The sequence below is a fragment of the Drosophila biarmipes genome, chromosome 2R (genome assembly GCF_025231255.1).
Source record: "Drosophila biarmipes strain raj3 chromosome 2R, RU_DBia_V1.1, whole genome shotgun sequence".
Classification (NCBI taxonomy): domain Eukaryota; kingdom Metazoa; phylum Arthropoda; class Insecta; order Diptera; family Drosophilidae; genus Drosophila; species Drosophila biarmipes.
In genome coordinates, this window is record NC_066615.1 from 12735820 (window position 1) to 12758370 (window position 22551).

General features: G+C 42.3%; 3 protein-coding genes across 35 annotated transcripts in view; 2 read left to right on the plus strand and 1 right to left on the minus strand.

Annotated features, from left to right (window-relative positions):
* The first annotated feature begins 1004 nt into the window (after positions 1-1004).
* On the plus strand, positions 1005-16691 carry LOC108030165 (uncharacterized). Of its 28 annotated transcripts, XR_001768485.3 has the most exons (17): positions 7454-7622; positions 7840-8377; positions 8866-8988; positions 9849-9950; positions 10010-10189; positions 10644-10853; positions 11387-11598; positions 11656-12073; positions 12290-12316; positions 12526-12732; positions 12832-13261; positions 14230-14389; positions 14457-14564; positions 15148-15303; positions 15489-15501; positions 15857-16098; positions 16339-16691. XR_001768485.3 is itself a non-coding variant. In XM_044091665.2 (16 exons), exons 3-16 carry the CDS (start codon positions 7958-7960, stop codon positions 16385-16387), a joined length of 2802 nt encoding a protein of 933 aa, XP_043947600.1. In that variant the 5' UTR covers positions 1005-1035; positions 1974-2329; positions 7908-7957; the 3' UTR covers positions 16388-16691. The 28 variants fall into 28 exon arrangements, 24 of the variants coding, with proteins under 24 accessions (XP_043947600.1, XP_050743120.1, XP_043947601.1 ...); XM_044091665.2 differs by lacking the exons at positions 7454-7622; positions 15489-15501; positions 15857-16098 and adding exons at positions 1005-1035; positions 1974-2329 and having other exon boundaries at positions 7908-8377; XM_050887163.1 differs by lacking the exons at positions 7454-7622; positions 15489-15501; positions 15857-16098 and adding exons at positions 1015-1035; positions 2070-2329 and having other exon boundaries at positions 7908-8377.
* A 103-nt stretch (positions 16692-16794) lies between these two features.
* Positions 16795-17942, minus strand: LOC108029861 (cytokine receptor-like). Its single transcript, XM_050887367.1, has 2 exons — positions 17497-17942; positions 16795-17437 (listed from the first exon to the last, which is right to left on the minus strand). The coding sequence occupies exons 1-2, from the start codon at positions 17940-17942 to the stop codon at positions 16795-16797; spliced, it is 1089 nt and encodes a 362-aa protein (XP_050743324.1).
* A 1264-nt stretch (positions 17943-19206) lies between these two features.
* Positions 19207-22551, plus strand: part of LOC108030130 (mitogen-activated protein kinase kinase kinase kinase 5) — a 53868-nt gene continuing 50523 nt past the window's right edge. For 3 of the 6 annotated variants that reach the window (XM_044091607.2, XM_017102843.3, XM_017102844.3), the window contains exon 1: positions 19212-20331. In XM_044091607.2, the coding sequence (XP_043947542.1) occupies positions 20206-20331 (126 nt within the window). In that variant the 5' untranslated portion in view covers positions 19212-20205. Of the gene's footprint in view, positions 20332-22551 lie in introns of all 6 variants that reach the window. The other 3 variants (XM_050887129.1, XM_050887130.1, XM_017102842.3) reach the window with 3 other exon arrangements.

The window sequence follows — 22551 nt, forward strand, 5'->3', positions numbered from 1 at the left end:
TTCTATATTAAAATGGATTCAAATCCACCTTAATTTGGAGCTGGTGTTTCTAAATCAGGTGTATCTTTAAGTTTTATATCGAGTGGGACGAAGCCATCCGAAAAAACGAGTATCTGAGCAATGAGTTAATATTGTGTGTTCAGCATCTACAGCGGTTTTCTAAAACAAAATTGGATCTGGTTTTTGAAAACAATTTTTGAAGTCCATTTCTGCTTGGTTTTAAATTCTATATTTTAATTTGGTTTCTGAGGAACAGAGATTCGGGTTTTGGTAGATTACAGTCCAAAAAATGGATTTCTATGAAAAAAATTACTACTAAACAATATAACTACATTTTGCTCATGTCACCAGTAGTAAGACTGGCTTAGGATCAACTAAAAACATTTTACTTAAATTTTTAAGTCCTTAACTTATATAAGTTTAGCTGGTAAACCACAGGTAATAAAATCATAGTTTTATTTTGTTAATATTATAAAGTTTGAAATTAAAACCATGATTACAGAGATTTAAATTGATAACAGCTCGCCTATATATTTACTCTGTTAAAAAGCCTAACATTGAACTATCGATTGGCGATGTAAAAGCTCGGCTTTGATGTCATATGATGCCTAAGCCGGCAAACGATTAAACCTAGAAAAAAATGTAATCTTATCTTTCTAAAATTGGTTACGATTTTGTTTATTGTAAAGAGATAGTGTACGACTGTCAGGACTTATTGTCTATTCTTAAGGATACTTTATTGTTATATAGCACTAGCAAGGCTCTTCACAGAAATGTCTTAGGGCGAAATTCGGGAGAAACGTAAGTAACCATAGATATCTGAGACGTACCGGTATAAAACGGCTTATAAAATTTAAAACATTAGCTACTCTGCAATCCATCAGATTAATTCCGATACAATTCGTATTTCAAAGATAGCTTTTTCTACCCGCTAAAACCCGTTTTGTGTGCGTGCCTGGCAACCCTGGCCGAGCTTTCGCGCCCTCTCTTCGAAACCATTCTGTAGCATTCTCTCTTTGAAACTCAACGAGTGAGGTTGGTTTTGTTTCGTTCGCGGATGGAAAAGTAAAATTGCGGCGGCAACATTTATTGTTCTGGTGCCCATCAAAAAAGCAGAACCGAAGAAACACAAAAAAAAAGATTGAAACGAAAGTAAAGTCGGCGGGTGTGTGTGCGAGTGTGTGAATGTGCATGGGAAATTTGGCAACAATTTGCAAATATATTTGTTGTACCAACAGCAAAATATTTAAAAAGCATTGCAGAAACACAATTTAACATATAAACTGCGCGGCTGAGAGTGTGTGTGTGCTTGATCTACTGAAAAAGAAAACAATTTATTGACATGCCGAATTATAATCGAGATTAAACGCTGCCCGAAAGAGCGTTCTTCATTGATGCTGCGAACAGCTGACTGCCTGGCTCTCTGCCTTTCAGATACGATGCTCTTCTGCGGTTCTAATGGTTGCTGAGGCTGGGGAAATCTAAATGTTGGCCGAGTTTGACTAGAAAACCACCGAAAATAATGTGTGTGCCCCAGTAACGTGGCAGTGAAAACTAGAAATTCGAAATTCTGATGGCACAGTGCACAGCGAAATAATGTCCCCCAAAATCTACATAATTCTAATGTTATGATTTCTTATCGAAAACCCGGGCATTCTAATGGCAGAGAAACAAAAAGAAACTTTTAAAACCAACCGGAAGCAACCTACGACATTGGAATCAGTTTTTGAATACGGCCGAACTTGAATAACTCGATTGTATTCATAGTAACTTGAGCGGCTTTCGAGTATTCAGTTTTGATTTTCTGTAACTTGAGTGGCTACAATCGATTTTGATTTGCATTTACCTATATTTTTAAATATCATCAAAATGCTATTAAATGTCAAGGAAAAACATAAAATATTTTTTTGTATTTTATGTTATGTTATGTTTGCCTGTATTCAACAATAGATCCATTGTATCTCCCCTTTTAGTTGATTTTACGGAAGTTTGTAAAATTCTTCACACGTCTACTCGCATTGCCTCGCCTTCCTCCCTCTCTCCCTCATCGCCATCTTCGCAACGAACAGAGTGACAAAAACACAAGAGGAGAAGAACAATAACAAACGAAAGAAATCCATCAGAACCACGACTATCTTTTGTCTTGCTTTGGCGAAACAAGAAAAGAAAGCCCCACAAATAACTACAAAATATTAGAAAATTAAATACGAAACGGCATTATTTTTGAAACAAGAATAATCGGCAGTGTTTTGGTTGATTTTTTGTCATTAAATCGAAATTTTGTGGGAACATTAATTGTTAACGTGGCCTCAAAAACTCGGCGAAGCGTGTGAGTAGAGCATTTAAAAATTCAGTGAAACTACAATTTGTTTACTATATGTGCCAAGCTTTTCCGCCCGTCACCACCCCCGAACCCGTCCCACTCCCTTATTGATTTGCATTTTGCACAGAGAAATTGTTGGCCCTAAATTACTGGCTCTGGAATTTATTGTAACTCTTTTTGTTGGCCACATAACTCACGTGCCCCACAACAAAACACGCACATGAAAACCCAAAAATACACCAAGGTTTATATTCGCTTCTTGTCACTAATCAATCACGGGGCATTTTCTTTTCTACATTTTCCCTAACACCTGAAAACTAAGTACATTTCGGCCGAAAAGTTGCAAAAACAGGGCTACGAAAATAACACGGGCAAAGTGCGGTTACGGTTGTGAATTCCCACTAAATAATGCAATACATTTCTATTTCCACGAACCACAAAAAATACCGTGCTCATCCTGCGGATTAACCAACAATATTTATATCGACGAACTGCGTTGTGTGAAACGGTAAGTGAAACAACCACATCACCAGAAAACCGCCCCATTCACCACACATCCTTTACTCAGCTTGGTGCTTAGCTCAGTTTTGGGCTTGGTTTTGTTTTGGGTGTGTTCCTTAAATGGGTCTATGAAGACGTTCCGGCGATCCTCTGCGCGATAGAGGGAAAATAGCGTGCTTGCATCGCCAACCCTCGGTGCTAGTTTCGTATCTCTCTCCACCCTGGGAAGCCACCCCGAAACGTGGAAACTGTGTCACAGGCTGTTGACGATGCGAAAGCCAGGAAAACTAGGCGAAGGAAAGCAGCACACAGAAAGAAACAGTCGGTCGACTTTATAAATAGATTCATTTGGGTTTAATAATATAATATAATATCATATAATAAAGATTTTTTTGGATTTTTGTATATACAATCAATTTTATAATCCTAAAACAATAACAAAAGCGGTATATTTTAGTTTGAAAGCATTTTTACATATATTTTTCTTAGGGTTACCACCTCTTTTGAATTTTTTTTATTTTTATAAAGTTTAGCAAAATTTGTAGTTTAAAACGCCTCTAAAATTTGTTTGTCTATGACTGGCTGCATTTTTCAACCCCCCAATGCCGCCACTCTCATTTTCTACTCTTTGCCTGGTTCTCTCTTACAGCGCATCCTTTGCCGGTCAAAGCTTTTCCACCGGAAATAAGCTTCCATGAAAAAGGGAAAATATGATTCGTGTAAACAAACAATGCGTTGTAAAAACTTTCCATGATTCTTCTGAGATTTCACCCGTACGTTGACAAATCAATGTGGGGACTCTAAATTATTTAGGGTTGCCCTGGCAACCCTGTCCCCTTAAGAAGCCCCCTGGCGTGGTCAAAACAATTGGCCCTGGGTTCAAATACCTTACAGCCAAACGATGGTAAACGGAGGCCGAGCCAACTGACCGCCGTGTTAGCTTGCAGTGAGAGATAAGGAGTGGAGTCCTAGGAAAAATCAATAGGCAGCTAGCAGGAACTTTTCTTGGACAGGATGCGTAACGTTTTCGGCCGCCTAGACCCCGTTTTTAAAGACCGAAAATCGATGGGTTCTCGCCAGCAGTTTCAATCGATAAACGAGTTTCGAAACAGGGCAAAGTCGAAAGGTTCCCAACTGTCTGTCCCGCAGAGTAGTGTAAAATTGCTCAACTGCTCTTTCCCCCAGCTGTTGTTTTCAGACGAACTTTGGCCCGCACAAATGTGAAACACGCAACTGCCCCTTTCCCTTTTGACCTCTGACGTGGTCTCTGTGGCGTGTTGTCGAAATTTCGGATCAACCTGCGTATGCTTAATGTCATTAGCTGCAAATCTAGCATACGCCCTGTCTGCGCTCGTTTGCTATTTCCCTTCGAAATAGCCGAACCAAAAATAGCCCAGCCTTGACACTTGGAAATGGCAAACAAGACGAAGTTCAGTCGTTGATATCGGAGCCACGGGGTGATAGATTAATCGGGCTAAATTAAATTGCAATTCCATTTGAGGCTCTCCATGCATGAAAGACTGATTAGTGCTCTCGGCCTGGCACCAGTGCACTTGAATAAATGGGTGTTGCCTCTTAATAACCGGTAGAGCTGGAAAATTGCCTGTTTCATCCGGCAATCGAAACGAAGGTTGGCTACAATATTCGTTTCAAGATCAAGTAATAGGCAGGGCTTCAAAATGTCTTTTAATCCGAACCATTCAAAAATATTCAAGTACTTGAAAAAATGATAGTGGTAATCAGCTGCTAGGGCAATCATCAAGTGGAATCCCTAGTTATGAATTATAATTTGTTCTGCTTGTGCCACAAATCTGAACCAGCGCCTTATCAATTTGACTGAAACATATAGCAAAGAGTACTCACCGAGATGACATCATGTTCGAGTGTTCGGAACTGTTGGCGGTGTCGTCACTTGACATATTTTATTGACCCATTAGGGCAGCAAGATAGCCTGTTGCTGTCTAATTCTTTGTTTTTACGGCCAGGTGCCAAGATCCATATCGAGTCGTAGTGCCCATTCATTAATGGCAATTAAATGCGATAAATGCAGGCACTGCGATAAGATAAGGTGACTCAAGTGTGAGTTCCCTGGCTCACCCACTTTTACAATTTATTCATATTATTTTTTGGCGACCTTCAAGCCTGTGGTTTGTTTTGCTTTTTTGCGATCGTCGGCTTACGATCGTTTCGAATCGGCTTGGATTGGATTACCCAATCACTATTTTTAGCCTGGCGTGGTAACGGAAGTCATTTTCAATATTGATTCGCATTTGAATGTGATTAGCAATGCGCACTTTGTGTGCATCTCAAAATGTTTGCACATCGAATGCCTGGCCGAGAGTACTTAGACCCTAAAAAGTCGTAAAGAATGCCGGAGAGGTGACGCCATTTCTCGAGGGCTTCTGCTCAAGAGGCGGGGGCATTCAACCCGAGACCTCTGACCCCTCGGAGGTGGCAATTAAAACGGAAGTACTGGCAACCTGTTGTCGTTGCCCAAGCTCATTAAATTCGAGCCTGGGAAGCAGGCCGGCCTGAGTCGGTTGGCCAATAGTTTGCATGAGCCGCACAGTTTGGCATTAATTAGCCGGGCCCAGCGGCTCTTCTGGGAATACAAACTATTACCACATGAATTTTGCAGAACTTTTACGGTACACGGTGGAAAATAGTTGATAAGTATGGTCTGAAAGTTAAATAAAAAAATTCAGAATTTTCTAATTGTGTCAAGAAAGAAACAACAACAAGGAAAGGCTTAGCATAGCGTCTCTTTTTATGATAATATTACAAATTATTTCTCCACTGAGTTTTTAAAATAAGTGTTTAACGATCATTTTTAGTTTCTGTTTTAATGCTGAGAAAATATAGATTATTATAAGATGTATATTAATTTGGAAACAATCTTAATAACTGTTAGGAACGGGAAACTTTTTTGTGTAATTTTAAAATTGATTCATAATGTCTATTAAAATAATAATAATTAATATTGTCTATTGATAGTTATGTAGATTCATTAGGAAATTATTTACATTTTCCATTACCTATTTTAAAGTTATCTAAGTTGAGTTAAGTTAGTGGAGCTACACACGTTTAAGTATATTTATATTGATCTTGGATATTTATTTGTTTTTGATATTTTATTACTTATTCTAAATTATTCTTGCCTTTGATCAAAATACCCTCTTAGTATAAATGAGTTTTTACATATTACACATTCTTAATTGATCTTGTCTTTTTTTTTAAATCTGTTAATAAAACATTTTTTGTAGAAGTGCCTTTTTGTACCATATACATTGCCAATTATAAAGTAATTTATTTGAAGTGCCGTTGGGGAGTTTTAAAATGTTCTTTAAAATGTGGACACTTTCCCACACGGCCGTTAGATCGCAGATCTCTGTCAATCAGGGGCGCTGGGAACATGTGTAGTGGGGCTGCCCGCCCCAAGGGAGGCGTGGCAGAAGGCATTTTCCCCAACAGATCGTGTGCTTGCCAATGGTTAAAAATACCCGCTAGTACTTGTTGCTCTCGTAGTCGCCCTCTCACTCGCACCGCCCCCCGCCCATCCACACGCCCCTCCGCTGCGCCCTTTGTGCCCACTTAGTGGCGAGGGGTCAATAGACGAGCCAGTGGCTGAGAATGCTCGAAAAGCGTTTTGTACTTGCTTGAATTGGAGAGTGGAAAAGCAGAAAAGGCAAGTGGAAAATCAGTGGCGCAGAAAGCCGAAGAATGCGGCGCTGCAGAGGGAAAAAATGAGGCGATTACCAGTTAATAATATTAATGTTCCAAATAAATGTTGCTTATTTCAATTTTGTACAACAAAGATCTGTAAGATCATTTATGATAAAATATGCCAAAATTAGTGTTTATCCTCTCGAAACTCTGTAATATTTTTTCCAGTGCCCAAATAGCGTGCGTGCAGATAGAGAAAAATAGGAAAAATAACACATCTCCGAATGATATAAAACAGATTATGCCAGCATAATAGCGCTCTTGTTATTGTTTTTGTATCGCCGAAAACGCTTTGCGCATTTTCGTATTTTCGCGAAAAGCAATGAATGGGACGTCGAGGGCACGAACCGCACAATGTTTTAGTATTTACTGCAACAAGTGCCAAGGGGATCGAAACGAAAACATTTTCTATTTTCCCCCAGTCGCTTTGTCGATTGCCAATTCTCTCGACTAGTTTCTAATAAATCTGTGTAATACAACCAGCCAAAAGCGGAAAGAAACAAACAACGAAAGGTCTAAAAATAAAAAAGCAGAACAAACACATTATAAACAATGAGATGAAGTCGTAAAAAGTGTGGCTCCCCCTCGGCAGACACGGCCTTACGTCATTTCTTTTCTTTCACCGTCGCAACCCCAAAAACTATGACGTCAATGCCAATCGAGGGGCCAATAGATGACAGAAGAATGGAATAGTTGGAGTCACGAATGGCATTTGGAGAACAAGTGTGTTCGCATCACATCTCTGACACGAGTTGCTGGCGCCGGCGCAGTGTCTTTCGCTCGGATACGTACTGACGGATACAGATACTTGGGCATCTGAGAACTTCTCTCGCCTCGGAGAGCGCAGATCCCATAAGATACCATCCGATTCGATCCTCTGCGAGTGCGAGCAGTTCATTTCAGTTGAGTTCTGTTTCAGTTCGGTTCGGTTTGGTTCCGTTTTCTAAGATTTCGATTTTTATTTCCATTATTTACTTATACCAAAAAATATATTTAAACTAATATAAACAAGTTAAGCTTCAAACACAAACCGAATATATATTCCCTGAACTTCCTCTGGACAGTGTGTGCTTTTGTGAGTGGCCAGATTTTTCCAACGTTTCTTATTTTCCCAAAAGAAAATTGTACAAGTTCTTTAAATAGAATGCGATGGGGATTGGGAGCTAGAGGGGGATTTAGATCTTTCATGGCTGCCCCGATACACAAATTCCTCTCATCTTAACCCGTCTCGCGGAGATGCTCTCGCTGCGGTGATGATGAGAAACACCCACTAAAAGACTCTATTCCCGCAGAACGACAACGACGATGACGACGATCTGCGGGATTAACGCGCCCTGGAACTGAACGATGGATCTTGCAGATCAAATCGATGACTATATCTGTTCGTTCGAGGGACTTGGTGACTTAACAATGGACTCCCTGGCCATCTTCATTTTCCTGTGGGCCGTTCTGGCCCTCTTCTCCGTGTGGCTGATCAAGCTGCTGTACCACAAGTATCTCAGCAAGGACAAGTCGTCCAGTGCGGCCAACAGTCGCCAGACGAGCGTGGCCCCCGCCTCCGGATCGCCCTCATCCGCTGCTGGCAAGGCGGAGAAGCGCCTCTCGGAGCCGCGCGATCTGCTGGCCACCAAGAGCAAGGTGGAGGATTTGTCCAAGCCCCTGACCGGCGGATCCGGAGGTCGCGGACGCTCGTCCGCCTCGCCCTTGAACAGCGCTGGTGCAGCTGCCGGAGGACCACGTCGCCGCGTGGTGCGCCAGAGCTCCACTGGGCCAGAGAACCGCAAGAAGCGCTATGTCCCACCGCCATCGAATGTCGTGGGTCCAGAAACGGTGAGTAAAGATATAAATAATTGCAAAAGTGGAACAATGAGATTATAAGTCAGCATTCAAAAACAAAAATTGTAATCCTCTTATACCTATAATATATAATACCACAAAAATACTAAATTATAGCTGTTGTTAATACATTTTTGATAACGAAAATTAACCTATAATACTTTAAATAAAGAATATTTGAATGCCTCAGTTTCTAAAACTAATTAAATTTAAAGCTTTAAGATTGAAAAACTAGTTTTTGATAAAAATGTAATTCAACAATTTTTGAATTTACCTCATTAATCAGAGAAATGTCGTATAAATGAATTAAATCATAAATCATCATACAAAATCATAAATTTTACTTTATCTGCCTTTTGGGAAAGTAAAAATTTAAATATTTTCTTGTCATCCCAGAATACTTTAATTGCAATTTATCTTCAAAAAAAGTCTTCGAAAAGAACTTGTACTCCGAATTCTTTCTAACAAACTTTATCTTCCAGAGCTCCGTCACCTGGACCAGCCAAGTGTTCCGCTGGCTTTACAGCGACCTGGTCATCGTCAACGAGCTGCTCATGTCCTGGGTGATTGCCATCAACGACACGCTGCGAAAGTCCGTGGAGGAGGTGAGTCTCATTCGGAGGATGGTCAAATGACATCAGTCAGCCCGCAGCTTTGACATCATTCATGGCCCGGGCTCTGATGTCATGGCTGAGCCCGACTTGGTCTTTATTGGCCGGGCATTAACCTTTGTTCTTGGCCCGCCACGACATTCAACTTGAAATCGATGTTCATCTGCTTGGGCTCCAGCTCTTCCCCTTCGCCGGCGAACTGGGAACTCGCTCAGCCGTAACTGATGTTGAAACGCGTTTTGTTTTCAGTTTTCTATACCCTGCAGTCGATGGTGTGGAGAGTTTATAAGTGGGTTTAGCAGAGGTTGTCTTAAAAGTACGATGCTGAAAATATGTTACCCTGAGCTAATATTTATTTTATTTTATTAAGTCTTTGAGCTTAATAAAGAGTTTTAAGTAATTGTCTGGAAGTATAGCTTGAGAGTATTTAGTTTGATTTTTAAAAAGTTATATACTATTTTAGTTGATAATATATCTTGAAAAAAGACGTTACCCCTTACCGTCCATCGATTTTGATAGCTTTTCAGAACTTTATGATTCAAGATAGTATGATACAAGAAATGTTTTTACAGGGTATCCAAAAACTGAAATACCGAACTTAAGCCTCGCTTGTTTTCCTCTGATTTACTTTTTTATCGCCTTTTACGTGATCGGAGCCGGTCGTAGGCCAAGGTCGGAATTTTGTTGTTAGTCATTATCCCGTCTCTGAGTCTTGGCCCCAAAAAACGCACGCTGCTGAATTACGTAATGTGCGAATAATAAATCCAGAGATGGAATGGAGCCCATCTGTTCGGTTTTGGGCAACAAGTTAATTTTAATTAAATTATTCATAAGATATCCTTTCCCTTTTGCAGCATGGAGTGGCCGTTGAAGTGGTTCGAGTGCTGCCCGACAGTCCTGCCCCCGGCTTGAATAATATATTCTGTAATTGTGATGAGAACAATCCCGCTGATATGGTGAGAACTCAAGGGGTTGTCAGTCGGAGCTTTAATCACTCGAAAACCCAATATTTCAGCTCATCACCTTCGACTGCGATGCCATGCCGGTGCTGCAGGTGAAGACTTTCCGCCAGAAGGCTGGCAAGGTGGAGACCTCCCACTACAAGGTCACCGTGTCTAGGTTCCGAGCCCGCATGGCCATTCCCATGAACTACAACACCCTCAAGGGGGAGATGCGCGTTGAGGGCTATCCGGATGTGAGTAACTGATTTGGCAGGGAAAAGAATGGCATAACATTATTATTTAAACGGGGAAATTATTAGGAAAAAGAGTTTTTAAACATATTTGATAAAAATATTTTAATCCACAAATATATTTCGCTTCAATTATTTTATTTAATGTTTTTTTTACCTTTTTTTAAGTTTAGAAAATTTTGCGGATTAAGATAACAGAAATGACTAAGGCTGGTTCCTATACTTGGTTTCCCTATCAAAGCACAATTTTTCGACCCTTCCAAGAGCTTTTATGACGTAAAATGAACTGTTACGCAAATAATATAATTTCCAAGAATAGTTTTAAGTAATTATAATTACCAAAATAGTTTTATTCATTCAACCATAAATAGGATATTGAAGGACCACATTATTATAATTTTAATCAATATTTCAAACCAGATCCGATAATAACCAATTATTTCTTCCATTGTCATAGGTTCGCATCGCGATGAACAGCGTGGGCGCCATCAAGGCGATGGACCAGGACGAACAGCAGCTGCAGACGGTGATCAGCGACATCCTGACGACGGCCCTGCGCGACACCGTCTACCCGGTGGACTTCTCCATCTACTCCACCTGCCCGCGGGCCGAGGTGGAGCCCCTGGACCTGCCCGTAATCTATCCCGTTCACTATGACTCGCTGGCGGTGAGCGTCGGGAGCAGTGAGAAGACGCCAGCTCCTGGTTTTGTTTCTTGTTCTCCGTATTCCCGTGTCCTCGTACACTCGTCATCGCACACAGAACTCCATGCGAGACTCTCTGTACAGTGTTTTCACCCAAAAAACCGACAAACAAACAGACACTTCTCATTGCTCTCGCCCACCTCTGTGTTTATGGAATTCGCCTTTTCTCAAACTCTCAGTTCAGAATTCTACACCGCATTTCCCGTGTCTCCGTTGAGAATTCGTCTTGTCTTCCCCTTAATGCTCCTAGAAAGTAAAAGAACTCTCTTTTGCGCTCTCTCTTTTCAGGGCAACCAATACTTTCAATATTATTACAATTTCTAGTGTCTATCCCGCATTAGTTCCTGATTAAAGGCGAATTTCATGAGCCCCAAAAACCCGACTTTTGTTCACTCTCAGACCTCAGACCTTAGACAATTTCCCCTGATCTCTTCTTTCTATTCTGTGTCTCTCGCTGCACTCACTCATTGCATGTTGTCCTCCTACATCCCACACAGCACAACATGGAGCACCACCTGGGCGGCGTGGGCCTGCGGGACTCGCAGCACATGGTTTCCGGCCGACGGCTGCTGGTGAAGATCGTCAAGGGCGAGGGAATACGGGAGGCGCAGAATCCCTATGTGGTCATCGAGATGGACGAGCCGGCACAGAAGAACCAGACGGGCACCCAGCGCGGCAACAAACCCTTCTGGGATGAGCACTTCCTCTTGTAAGTGATGACTAGGGGATTTTACTGCCAGTTTTGATAATGATTTTCTTCCTGCAGTGAACTCTCCCCCCAGTCGGCCGAGATCCTGTTCGAGGTGTACGACCATCCGGTGATTGCCTCAGATCCGCCCAAGTTCCTGGGTCTCGGCCTGGTTGGAATCGACGAGCTGGCCGTGGGACCAGCTTCCACCCAGCTGCTGCAACTGCAGCCGCGACCCTATGAGACGCAGCCCGTTTCGGGATCCATCACCGTGGACTTTGTGTTCATCGAGGGTGCCGAAATCCCCGTGGGTGTCCGTCCCCAGCGTCTGAAGGAGGCACTGCGTCTCAGCACGCCGGCTATTAACGAACACATCCGGAACGGAGCGGATCTGGCGGATGCAGCCTTACGAGCTCTGCAGGATGGAGCGCTCTCGGGCGGCGGAAGTGGTGGACAGCCCAGCAAGAGCACGCTGATCATCCACAGCGTTCAGCGAGTGAGTGTTTTGGGGAAACCTATGTAAGATCAGCGGAGGGGTGCAGCATAAATCTCTTTTTATCGAACCAATTTCAGAGATTTTTGTTAAACCTTCTTTGATTTTTAGAGGTCTCATACATTTCGTGTCCTCTTTTCCCCCTTCTATTGTTTTATAATTTCTTTTCGTTTCTCTTTACCTTTATTTCATTCCATTCCCGTCTCCGATCCCGCCCAGAACTCGAGCAGCCCGAATGCATTTAAGGTAAACTCCCGGACCTGGTCATACTTCAGTTTTCAATCGTTCTTTTGAGTTATCTGAGTTACTGCGTCTCTAATCCCGCCCTCATGATGGTTAATCAGTCATGCAGGCTAACTAGTATCTAAGCCAAGCTAATATCCAAATGTTTCTCGTTCTGTTTGCTCTGCCTAACCCCCAATGCGCTTCCCTAACCAAATCCTCGAACCTATCAGGTCGAGGTGAACAAGGAGGGCCAGATCGAGGTGACCGAAAGGGCGACCGAGCTGGATCAGGCCGTGGCCCAGGCCTTCGAGCGGGCAGCCAACGAGGCCAGGAGTGAGCTCGAGCTGGAGCAGGCCCAGGAGGAGAAGGCCAGCCAGTTGGGCGAGGCCCTCAACGATTCAGGTAACGGCACCGTCAACGAGGAAAGCACCGCGGAGGTAAGTGCACTGAGTTCAAGGAGTTCCCGGCATGGCATGTAGTTTGAGTTCGAGGAGTTGGCTTATATCCCTTAATAACAACCCAAACATCTTTTACAGCTTGGCCAACCCAATGCCGCCTCATCGCCCAATGGCAGTGGTTACCACAACAACTACAGCCTCAACGGCAATGGCAACTCGAATGGAGCCGGTTCCGGTGGATACAACAGCCTGCCCCGGAACGGAGGAGCCCAGCAGGTGGTCCAGCACTCCGGACTGGTCGAGGGCCACGATGTGGTCGACGATCGCGGGCGCAGCAAAAAACGTAATTTCTTTGGCACCCTGAAGAAACGGCTCAGCCGCTCCAAGACACGCACCCTCTCGGCCGATCAGCCTAATAATAACAGTCATAAGTCACTATCAGCCACCAACTCGAATACAACAGCAACAGCCACCGGACTCCCTCGAACAGCCACCGGAACCCTCAATGGTGATTCTTCCCGTTCATTATCTGTCGATCGTGCCACTCTGTCCAAAAGCAATTCACTTGGTAATTACCACCCCAGTCACTACCCTCCGCCAGTGTCCACGTTTTACTGTTTGAGCCCGGCTTAACGCACATATTTTGGACTACTCCTGCATTCCCGCTAACAACTCTGCGACGGGACACCCATCACATTGATATCTCATTCGAGATCACGGCATTACTCGTTTATCGCAACTATTAATTGCTACCCGCACCTCTTTTTTGTCTGGCTTATTGATATTTTTAACATTTAATTAGGGAAAAATCTATAAGTTTATCTGCAAGTATTATGAGAATTATTGGACGCAGCATTTATTTTAATTATTATTAATTTACAAAACCCAAATTTTACTTATTTTTAATGCTTTTAGCTATCTGGTTTTTTATTGGCTCTAAATATGTATTGAAATCATTTTTTCCTTACATCACATTCCATGAATAACTTTGATATTAAGTGTAAATCGCTTTTCTCCCTTTAAATTTAATGTTTAACCATAATTGTCGTGTTCAACGCTTGATCTTTGCCAAATGTTAATACTATCTGTATCTGTATCTATATCTGGTGTCTGTTTTATCTTCTCTCCCCAACACTTTTCCCTTCAAATGCTAACCGAACTGTGATCCACAACACGAATCTGTATGTATTCCATGGTTCCTACACACGCACACCAAACTCACTTATTCCAACCAACAAAACTCGAACACGGTTGAACACTTTGAAATATTTTGTAAATATTTAATTTTTCTTTCGATTTTGGTATTTGGTATTTGAATTTTGGATCTGCCAACCATCGGCTCACAAATGGCCTGTTCATAAATCATTGATTCGACTTGGTTTTAATTATTTCTCACACTCTTTCCGTTTTCTTTTCTTCTGTTTATTTTCATATGTGCAAAATATGATTTGATGGGTCTTAACGGGTGCTTGGTTTGTGTGCCACTCTCAACTTGCCATATAAAAACACACACTAAAAATGAAAAATAAAACGCAGGACCCCGCATGGGCATTGGTCACTCCATCACCGACCACTCACGCCGCTCCTCAATTTCAGAATCCTCGGCCATCTCAGGCTTTTCCTCGGCCAGCAATAAAACCTACGTGCACGAGGCCTCCACCCTGGTGCTGGAGACCGTCGAGAATGGCGTGAAGCGGTGAGTCTTGACTGCATGTGTGGATACTTTGACTCTTATAATCCCTTTTTGCTATGGTCCCCTGTAGCCACTTTATTGTGCCTTTGGCCATCGCCCAGAGACCGCGCTGGCGTCGCAAGGGCACCAAGCTGCACATCTACAACGATCACACCTTCATCGCCAAGCATTTGAGCGGGTGAGTTTTCAAATCTATAAAGATTAGAAAAAAACTATAAAAAAGTGTCAAAAAGTCAAGACTTTAAGGGTATTTAAAAATCTGTTCACAAACTCACAACTAATTTATTGTGAAATCGTTACCATTTGTTTTGGTAGCTTTATTTTATAATATTTTTTTAAATATATGTCAATTATTCTTTATATCTCAAAATTGGATAACAAATAAAATCTTTGCACAGCTAATTTATCACTTTGAAGTAAGAATTATTAAAAGCAATACTAAGGATGGTCATCATCTATGAGATAACCTTATCCCAGAATGAAAAAATTAAAAAAATTGTAATAATAATATTTTGGAGCTTAGATCGATTTTTAAAATCAGAACAGAATCAGAGCCATAAGCAAAAATATTTTAATGATTCCTTAAATATTTGGAAAATACTTTTCATATTTACTGAGGTTTAAGTTATTTTAATGATTGCTTCAATATTTTGAAAAGTTTCTTTTATTTTTGGAAAGTTAATTGGATTTTGGTCATTTTCTGGGTATTTCTCTTTTAATGTAGATAAAACAGTATTAATTTTTTTTTTTTGGTTTTCCAGAAGCGGCCTGCAGTGCTCCATCTGCATGAAGTCCATCCCGCGGAGGCCCGGCAAGCAGGGCTACGAGTGCCGCGACTGCCAGCTGATCTGTCACAAGCAGTGCCACATACGGGCGCCCCAAGCATGTCCCAATCCCACGGTGCTCTCCATGGAACTGTAAGTGCCCCCGACGAACCCCGAGCTTGGGGTGCTCCTTCCCGGTTCTGATTTTCTAGGGAGCCACGTACCCAGCCAATACCCAGTACTAATTTATTGATTTCGTTTTATTTTTCTCTTTCCACAAACACACACACACACACACAACACACAAACTGCACGCACACCACCCCAACCGAACACAGAACGTCATTTCCGGTACTCACAGAGAGAGATCTGAACCTAGTTAACTAAATCCCCATTTTGTGTCCAGCCCAACTATCTGAATATTTATTCTTTTGTAAAAGCCTTGAATCCGCCAAATGCAGTTTGATATTTACCAAGAGCAATTTTTGATTTACTCATTCCTCTGAATCGGCGTCAGAAGGGGAAATTTTCGCCTGCTTTCCGGCTTCCGCTAGCATCCTCGGATCACTGCACCTTCACCTCGCTTGGCCACGCTCTTTCATTTTCTGTATATTCTTTCTGGGCACTAATTCGAGCTCTTTCTCCCATCGCACCTCTCACCAAATACAAACCGAAACCACCGACCACCCAAACCACATGGACACAGGATGGCCAGTGAGGAGTAGAAAAGTCCCAGCCGCATCTTAGCACCTTTAGCCAGTAAATGCCATTCTCAAAAAATGCTCCCCAAGCGATGTGCGAGGTCATTCTGACGCCAGATAAATGAAAAGAAAACACACAATCCTTCTTCGACTTAGAAAAAATACTCCAGGGTTCTAGATTCGTTCAGCTGCAGTTTTGGGAGGTTCGAGCGTTTTCCAGTTGACCTTTGGCAACTGGGAAATCGGGGTAAGCTGCCACCGCACTCGCATGAAGTTCCTTGTTCTGCTCCACTGTGTCGTGTACTAAATTAACACAGCTCTTCGGTTTTGATCGCACTCCGATCGGTACTAATGCCATCCCTCTCGAAGGCTCAGTTTGTTCGTTAAGATTCGGCCTAATACTGTTTGAAGCTTGTTTTGACATTGTTGTTTATTCAATTGTCCCTAGTAAAACCAATCTAATGAACTTCTTCTCCTTTTTCCACAGAACCAAACTTAATTCGGCTGCGGCCGACCGCAGTATACGGAAGCTGTGAAAGGGGTCTACCGCCCCCGGAGAATCCCATCGGATCCATCCAGCCCTCTATCGAGAAACCTTAATCGAAATAGTACCCTAGTTACATAGGCAGACGGAGGAGCTGTGCAACCTATCTTCTTCTGCTATGGCAATGATCGATATACTACGTTATTTATTTATACACTCACGCGAACACCACTCACATGTGCAATAAGTTCTTTGGATTCGTTTTTAACCCATTTCCCCGTGTCAACGTTCTCGAGCCCTTTGATATTTTGTATTTTCTACATACGCGAATAATAATTGTACAAAATAAAATCAGAGCAGTGTTTCAATTTTTTTATTTAAACAATTTCTTCTTAAATTCGGTATAAAAAAAACATAATTTCCTTTATATAAGAAGATGTACATTTTTCCATTTATGGATCATGCCTCTATATCTGCATTTGAAATGAGATCATAAGAGCTTGGATACAATTTATCGGAAGGGGATGCGGTAATATCCGACGACTTGTATAATTTTCGAACCAATACGGGGATCAAACAGAGCAGGAGTAGGAAGGCCAGTGCCAATAGTCCAATATAGGAACTTAACCTCAGGTTAGGGAGGCTTTTCTCTTTGTTGGTAGTTACCAAACTAGGAAGGACTAGCGGCTTTCCACCGCTGAAGCTGTCGTTGTACTTGGCCGAAACTGCCACATTGTGCAACTTCTCAGGGCTAATAAACGAGAAGTGCCTTTGGGACGGCCCTAGTTCCCGATACCGAATGGGGCTCTGGTCGTCACAGATCTGCGAGCTGTTCCTGGGAGCGGTGCACCAGCTGACCACGTAACCAATAAGAGCTTCCTGATCCCGAGGGGCCTGCCAAGAGATGGTAAAGTTGTCTTCGTGATACCGCAAGTCCTGCGGCTGATGGCTCCTGCCCTGGGTCAAAATGGGCACCTTGAGTTGGCTGCTTTCCGCCGACGGTCCCAGAGAGTTCCGGCTCCAAGCAGAAACGACGAACGAACGCGTGGCGTCCCAGTCGTGAAATATGGCGGAGTTGTTGCTCAAGAGGACGGCCCTCTTACTAAAAATATAGTATATAAAGCACCGAAAGAAAGCTCCAAACGCCATATGTTGACCTACCCCGTGTCCGTGGTCACGACGTACGAAAAGTTGGGCCCATTAAACTCCAGTTCATCCAGTTGCACCCACAAGACGTAAAGCCGTCTCCCCTTGGGATCGTGAAAAAACCCATTGGGAACCAACTTCGGTGGCCGAGACGGAACCGCTGGCGGAGTGGTGAAGGTCAGAGGATAGTAGTCATCCGTCCAAGGCTCAAGCAGATCCGTGTAGCTACATGACAGTTTCAAGTCGTATTTCTGGTAGGGGTAAGTGGGGATATTGAAGCACAGTTCCTCTTCGTCTTTCGGCACAAGTCCCTGTCGCTCGATCTTTGGATTGTGGGGAACGAGCTCCATTCGCCAGTCTAAATAGGTGTCACGAATAGTGTAGTCCTCAGACTCCCATTCCAAACAGCATTGCCTGTCCGTAATGGTAAATTTGGGATGTGAATCACTAGTACATGGCATCTGAGCCCCACAGAGGCTGATATGCCACGCCAAAAGAACCAATGAATTTGCGCCCCAACTCATGACTGCCGCTTAAAAATGGAATTCTCTATACTCTTTGTTTCAAAATAGCTTATCGCAATTTGAGCGAGTCAAACTGCAGCTTCTCGGTTACTCACTTTTCAAACTTTTATGGGGATTGAGCTATCATTAGAGAAATCTTTACAATTTTTTTTACTATTTAACCAATAAGCTACGCGAGATTATACTTTTATTACAGAAATATTTTTTATAAATATAATTTTAAATATTTTACATATATCGGCTTAGAAATATATTATTAGATTTGAGTCTATGTATTATTTTCTAAGGGACCCTTTTTCAATACGTAGGGATCTGGATCTGGGTCAAGATTGGTATTCGCCAATAACATTGCAATAACCATTACAGCTTTTGGAGGAAAGGTTCCGGGAACGGCAGTTTTAGAACAAGGATCTGCCCTTGAGTCACTCGGCTCTATCGATTTGAATAGCATATCGGGGAGCTCTCCTTTGATTTGTGCCATGCGTCACAGCTTCCGGAAGAGAAGGTACACCGATTCAAGCAACACGACCACGACACCGAACACAGTATAAAGGGGCATATGCGAGGTGCTTGTGTATTCCTCGTGACCCATCCACCTGTCGTTTAATTTTGGGAACGCGGCAAAAGCTCAATTGAAGAATGCCATGATGGCTATACCGAAAGGGACTATTTGGCATGCTTCGAGGATTGTAAAAAAAACTTTAAAAGAGATGATGTAAATTAAAAAAAAAAAATACAAAATTTGATTATATTTTATATATATATATATATTTATATTGAATTCTACGCTTTTTAGTTAATCAAGCATGATGGCAAGTAAAAACCAATTTAGAAATTTTAAAAGTATCTACTCAATTATCGTATCTGCCTATTTTAGTCACCGAATCGCGATCATATAGAATGTACCTATCCTATTTGATATATTACGAAAAAGTAAATTTTAAATTACTTTCGGTATCGACTTCGCTATCTATATTCTGACAGAAGCTTCAACCTTTTAATAATCAGGACTTCGAAGCACATATGTACATTCCGAAATGTTTTTTTCGATTAGAACGTTTAAAAATGTCCCCCTGTGGCAACACCGTTCTTACATCATATCGATATCTGCAAAGCAATAATCGGCACACCAGAGCTGCCACCGCGGGAGAGGTTCGTGTCGATATCGATAGTCCGAGTGCCATCGCCAGCGAGGAACATCGGTGCATCGATGTTTCCATCGAAGTTTCGCCACCTCTAGAGCAAAGGAACAACAACATTTGTGGGCTGCGCGTTGACGAAGTGGATGTGAAATTTTTCGTTCGTAGGACAATTGTTAATTATCCACTGGCCGAATTCGCCCCGCAATCACGTGTCCCCGTGAAATGTGAACGGTGTGTAGTTTCTTACCTTGCGCGTTGGCCAAAATCGAAGTCGGAATAAAATTACAACAAAAAACACTAAATACCCAACAACACGAACGGGCGACAAAGCGACACGCCTCGCGTTGTTGTTGTTGTCGCGTGTGTTTTTTATTCGGCAGCCACTATTTATTTATTTATTTCGTCGTTTTATTTGCGAAAAGCAAGTGCTCTTCATAAATCCTAATAAATAACAATTAAAGTGCAGTCGCATTGGGAAACAAAGAAGAAGAGGAGGAGATAAAGAATATTGAGAGAGGCAGGGAGAGCGAGCGAGAGAGGGGATAAAAAACGAGACGTTCTCTGGCCTTCTCGCTCCCACCCCCGCGCTTTCTCCACCTCCTCCGCGTCCAGTCTTTTATCAAATTTGTTGTTGCTGCTGCCTTATTCGCTGTTTTTTGTTTTCATCGTTCTTTTTTCCCGTCTGCGTCATTTTTCGCGATTCTCTGATTGCGTGTGTGTGCTCTCTAGATTCTCCGATCGGAATCCGATTCACCAGGAGTAATGTATCTATGCTGAAATACAAAACATACAAAGTCCAGTTAGCCTTACGTAATTGTGTGTGTGATTCGAAGCGACCAAAATGCATCTCGATCCCCAAAAGTATCTGAGATTCGCCTGCAACGTGTGCTAAGCTAAGAAGTCGAAGAAAAACGAGTAAGGGCGGCGAAAAGAGTGCGCAGCAGAGTGAGAGGGCAAGAGAGAGTGCAGAGTCGAGCAAAGAGGGATCCGGAAGAAGGACTCGATCGGCTAAGCGGAAGCGGAAACGGCAACGGCGAACGGATACGGAAGCTGGCAAGATGGCCGCCGCCCACAGCCACCACAATGCCAATCTGCTCAGCTCGGACATCTCCCGCAGAAATCCGCAGGACGAGTACGAGCTCATCCAAAAAATAGGCTCCGGCACTTACGGCGACGTCTACAAGGTGAGTGGGGAATCGCAAAATCTGGTAATCTCCCATGTTAGCGCCTGAAAAAAACACTTCACATAAAAACACCATCAAACAAACGCCAAAGAAAGCGTGCGCCTCTGGTTTAGAATGCTGCCCCGGAATCCCCTACTTTTTCCCTGCCATTCTCGCACTCCTCCTGCACAGAAACAAATGCGTAGGTCATGTATTACTCAAGGAATATCAGAATATTTTAAATATAAAACTTAATGGATAATACTGTTCGAAAGGTGGAACAAGTGTTTTCACCAATTTATTAATATTGAATAAGCTTAGTTGGTAATATATAAACTTTCTTCATTCTAACGAAAACCTTTAAAACTACCAAAGTTTTTTATTAAAGTTAATTTTACTTAACTTTTCCAATTAGATAAAAGAAATGTAAAAATTAATAGATCTAGATTTTTTATGTAAAATATACGACGCTGAATATACGCCGTGCGATTTTTGCGGCACCTCAATCTTATAAATGAATTGCATTTTTCGCACTGCTCTCTAAAATTTAAAGGCTGGAAATCATGATAATAATGTGTCATTACACTTCTCCCAGTGCAGGCCTGCGTGTGCACCCCTCGACCTCCCCAGCGCCACCCACTTGCAGACCCTCATTTGTACATCTGTTTGCCACCGCATGCTCCTCGACCCTCCCCCCACTCATAACCCCTTTCAGCGCCCTCCCCCTCCCCCTGCACTTCCCCCAACCCCTCCTCCGGGTCACAAAAATATGCGCAATTTTAGTTTTCCATCTCCTCTCCGTTGGAGTCGTTCTTTTTCATACCATGTTTACTTTTCCCTTCCGACGAATGGAAATATGACAAATGCCCCGAAACGCAAGCGGAGTTGCCCTTGGGCGTGAGGCGTGGCACAATGCAATTGTTGTTGCCAGGGGCGGGATTATAGGGGAATAAGGAGAGACATTATGATATTCCTCATCGGCAGGGCAGGGGTTAGGTTCCCGGTTTCCATATGCAAAGCCCTAGGGGCCGGGGCATTTCCTCCATTCGATTTATTGCGTTCTAGTTGGCCATCGAAATCTACAAATAATCAGCAATCTGCCGGTTTTCCATTTGATTAATTTTGACGAAATCGAAACAGATTAAATTCCACATTTCTCAAAAAAGCAATCCCCCCGGAAATTCAATTATTTTGTGCATTTTTGGAATGCGAAATAAAGTTATGGCGTTTAATTTGATTGTCACATAAATGTTGTTATACAGATGGTTTTTACTGAAATACAAAAACTAATATTGCACTCGATTTAATGAATAACAAATTTTTAGATAGAGTTTTTGCTACAATGTTTAATTGTGAATTATTTGTATTTATTACCTTGCCTATTCTCCTACTAATTATAACTAAATTTATTTGAAGCATTACTTTGTCCAATAACGAAGCATAAAATCAATATAGCTGTAATATACACCACAAAATTCCACGAATTATTTTGGAATATTTTTGGTTTGTTTAATTTAAATCACATACATTTCTTGTTTTTTTTTGTTGTTCAATGCTTAAGGTCGTATTATGAGGCAGACTAATTTCGTAAAAGTCAGAATTCTCTTCAAAAGCATTATCCATTAGAGTGTAGCTTTAAAACCATTAGATGAGTGTTTTCTGCTCATCGCTTTGGCAGTTGGCTTTGATTCATTGGCCTCGCCTCAATTTATTCGATAAGAAGCCACGCGCTTGCATTGATTATGGGGATTAGTTGCGAATGTGTTATTTATTTATGTTTGTCCACATCTGGTTCGGGCCCTCCACTCACTTTGCCATCTGATTGTGTCTTCTTTTTTATTCTACAGTCTGGCTCTGCTTTCTGTGTCTTTTCCCTGTTTCATCCATGGGATGCGTCATGCTGTAGGTCCGAAGCCATGGTCTCTTCACTCCAATCCACCATTCCACTTCCACGCTTATGTTGTGTAGCTCCCCGACTTTGCACTTCGGTTTTTATTTATTTTCACATCGAGCTACATATTGGGTTGTCAGGGGAATTTATGATGCCACACAACTAGCATTCCGTTTCTGTTTACAAAAGCGCAAAGTTCGCCAAGTGTAGAACAATTGGTTTTGGGATAATTTCCAGTTCGGTTTCCCACTTTGTTTACACTAAGTTTTGGTTAAACCTCAATTGCACATCGCGCTCTTGAAGTGCAGGGCGGGCGAACAATCAACGTTGCGTTCTCTTATTCACCCATA

What these genes read in the sequence shown, in the direction of transcription:
- LOC108030165 (XM_044091657.2), top strand. Translation starts at nt 7,895, where the DNA reads ATGGATCTTGCAGATCAAATCGATGACTATATCTGTTCGTTCGAGGGA. An exon ending in GCGTTGAGGGCTATCCGGAT is followed by an intron (nt 10,190 to 10,643) that starts GTGAGTAACTGA and finishes CCATTGTCATAG; the next exon opens with GTTCGCATCGCGATGAACAG. An exon ending in ATCGCCAAGCATTTGAGCGG is followed by an intron (nt 14,565 to 15,147) that starts GTGAGTTTTCAA and finishes TTGGTTTTCCAG; the next exon opens with AAGCGGCCTGCAGTGCTCCA.
- LOC108029861 (XM_050887367.1), bottom strand. Translation starts at nt 17,942, where the DNA reads ATGCCATGTACTAGTGATTCACATCCCAAATTTACCATTACGGACAGG. An exon ending in GTCGTGACCACGGACACGGG is followed by an intron (nt 17,438 to 17,496) that starts GTAGGTCAACAT and finishes CTATATTTTTAG; the next exon opens with TAAGAGGGCCGTCCTCTTGA.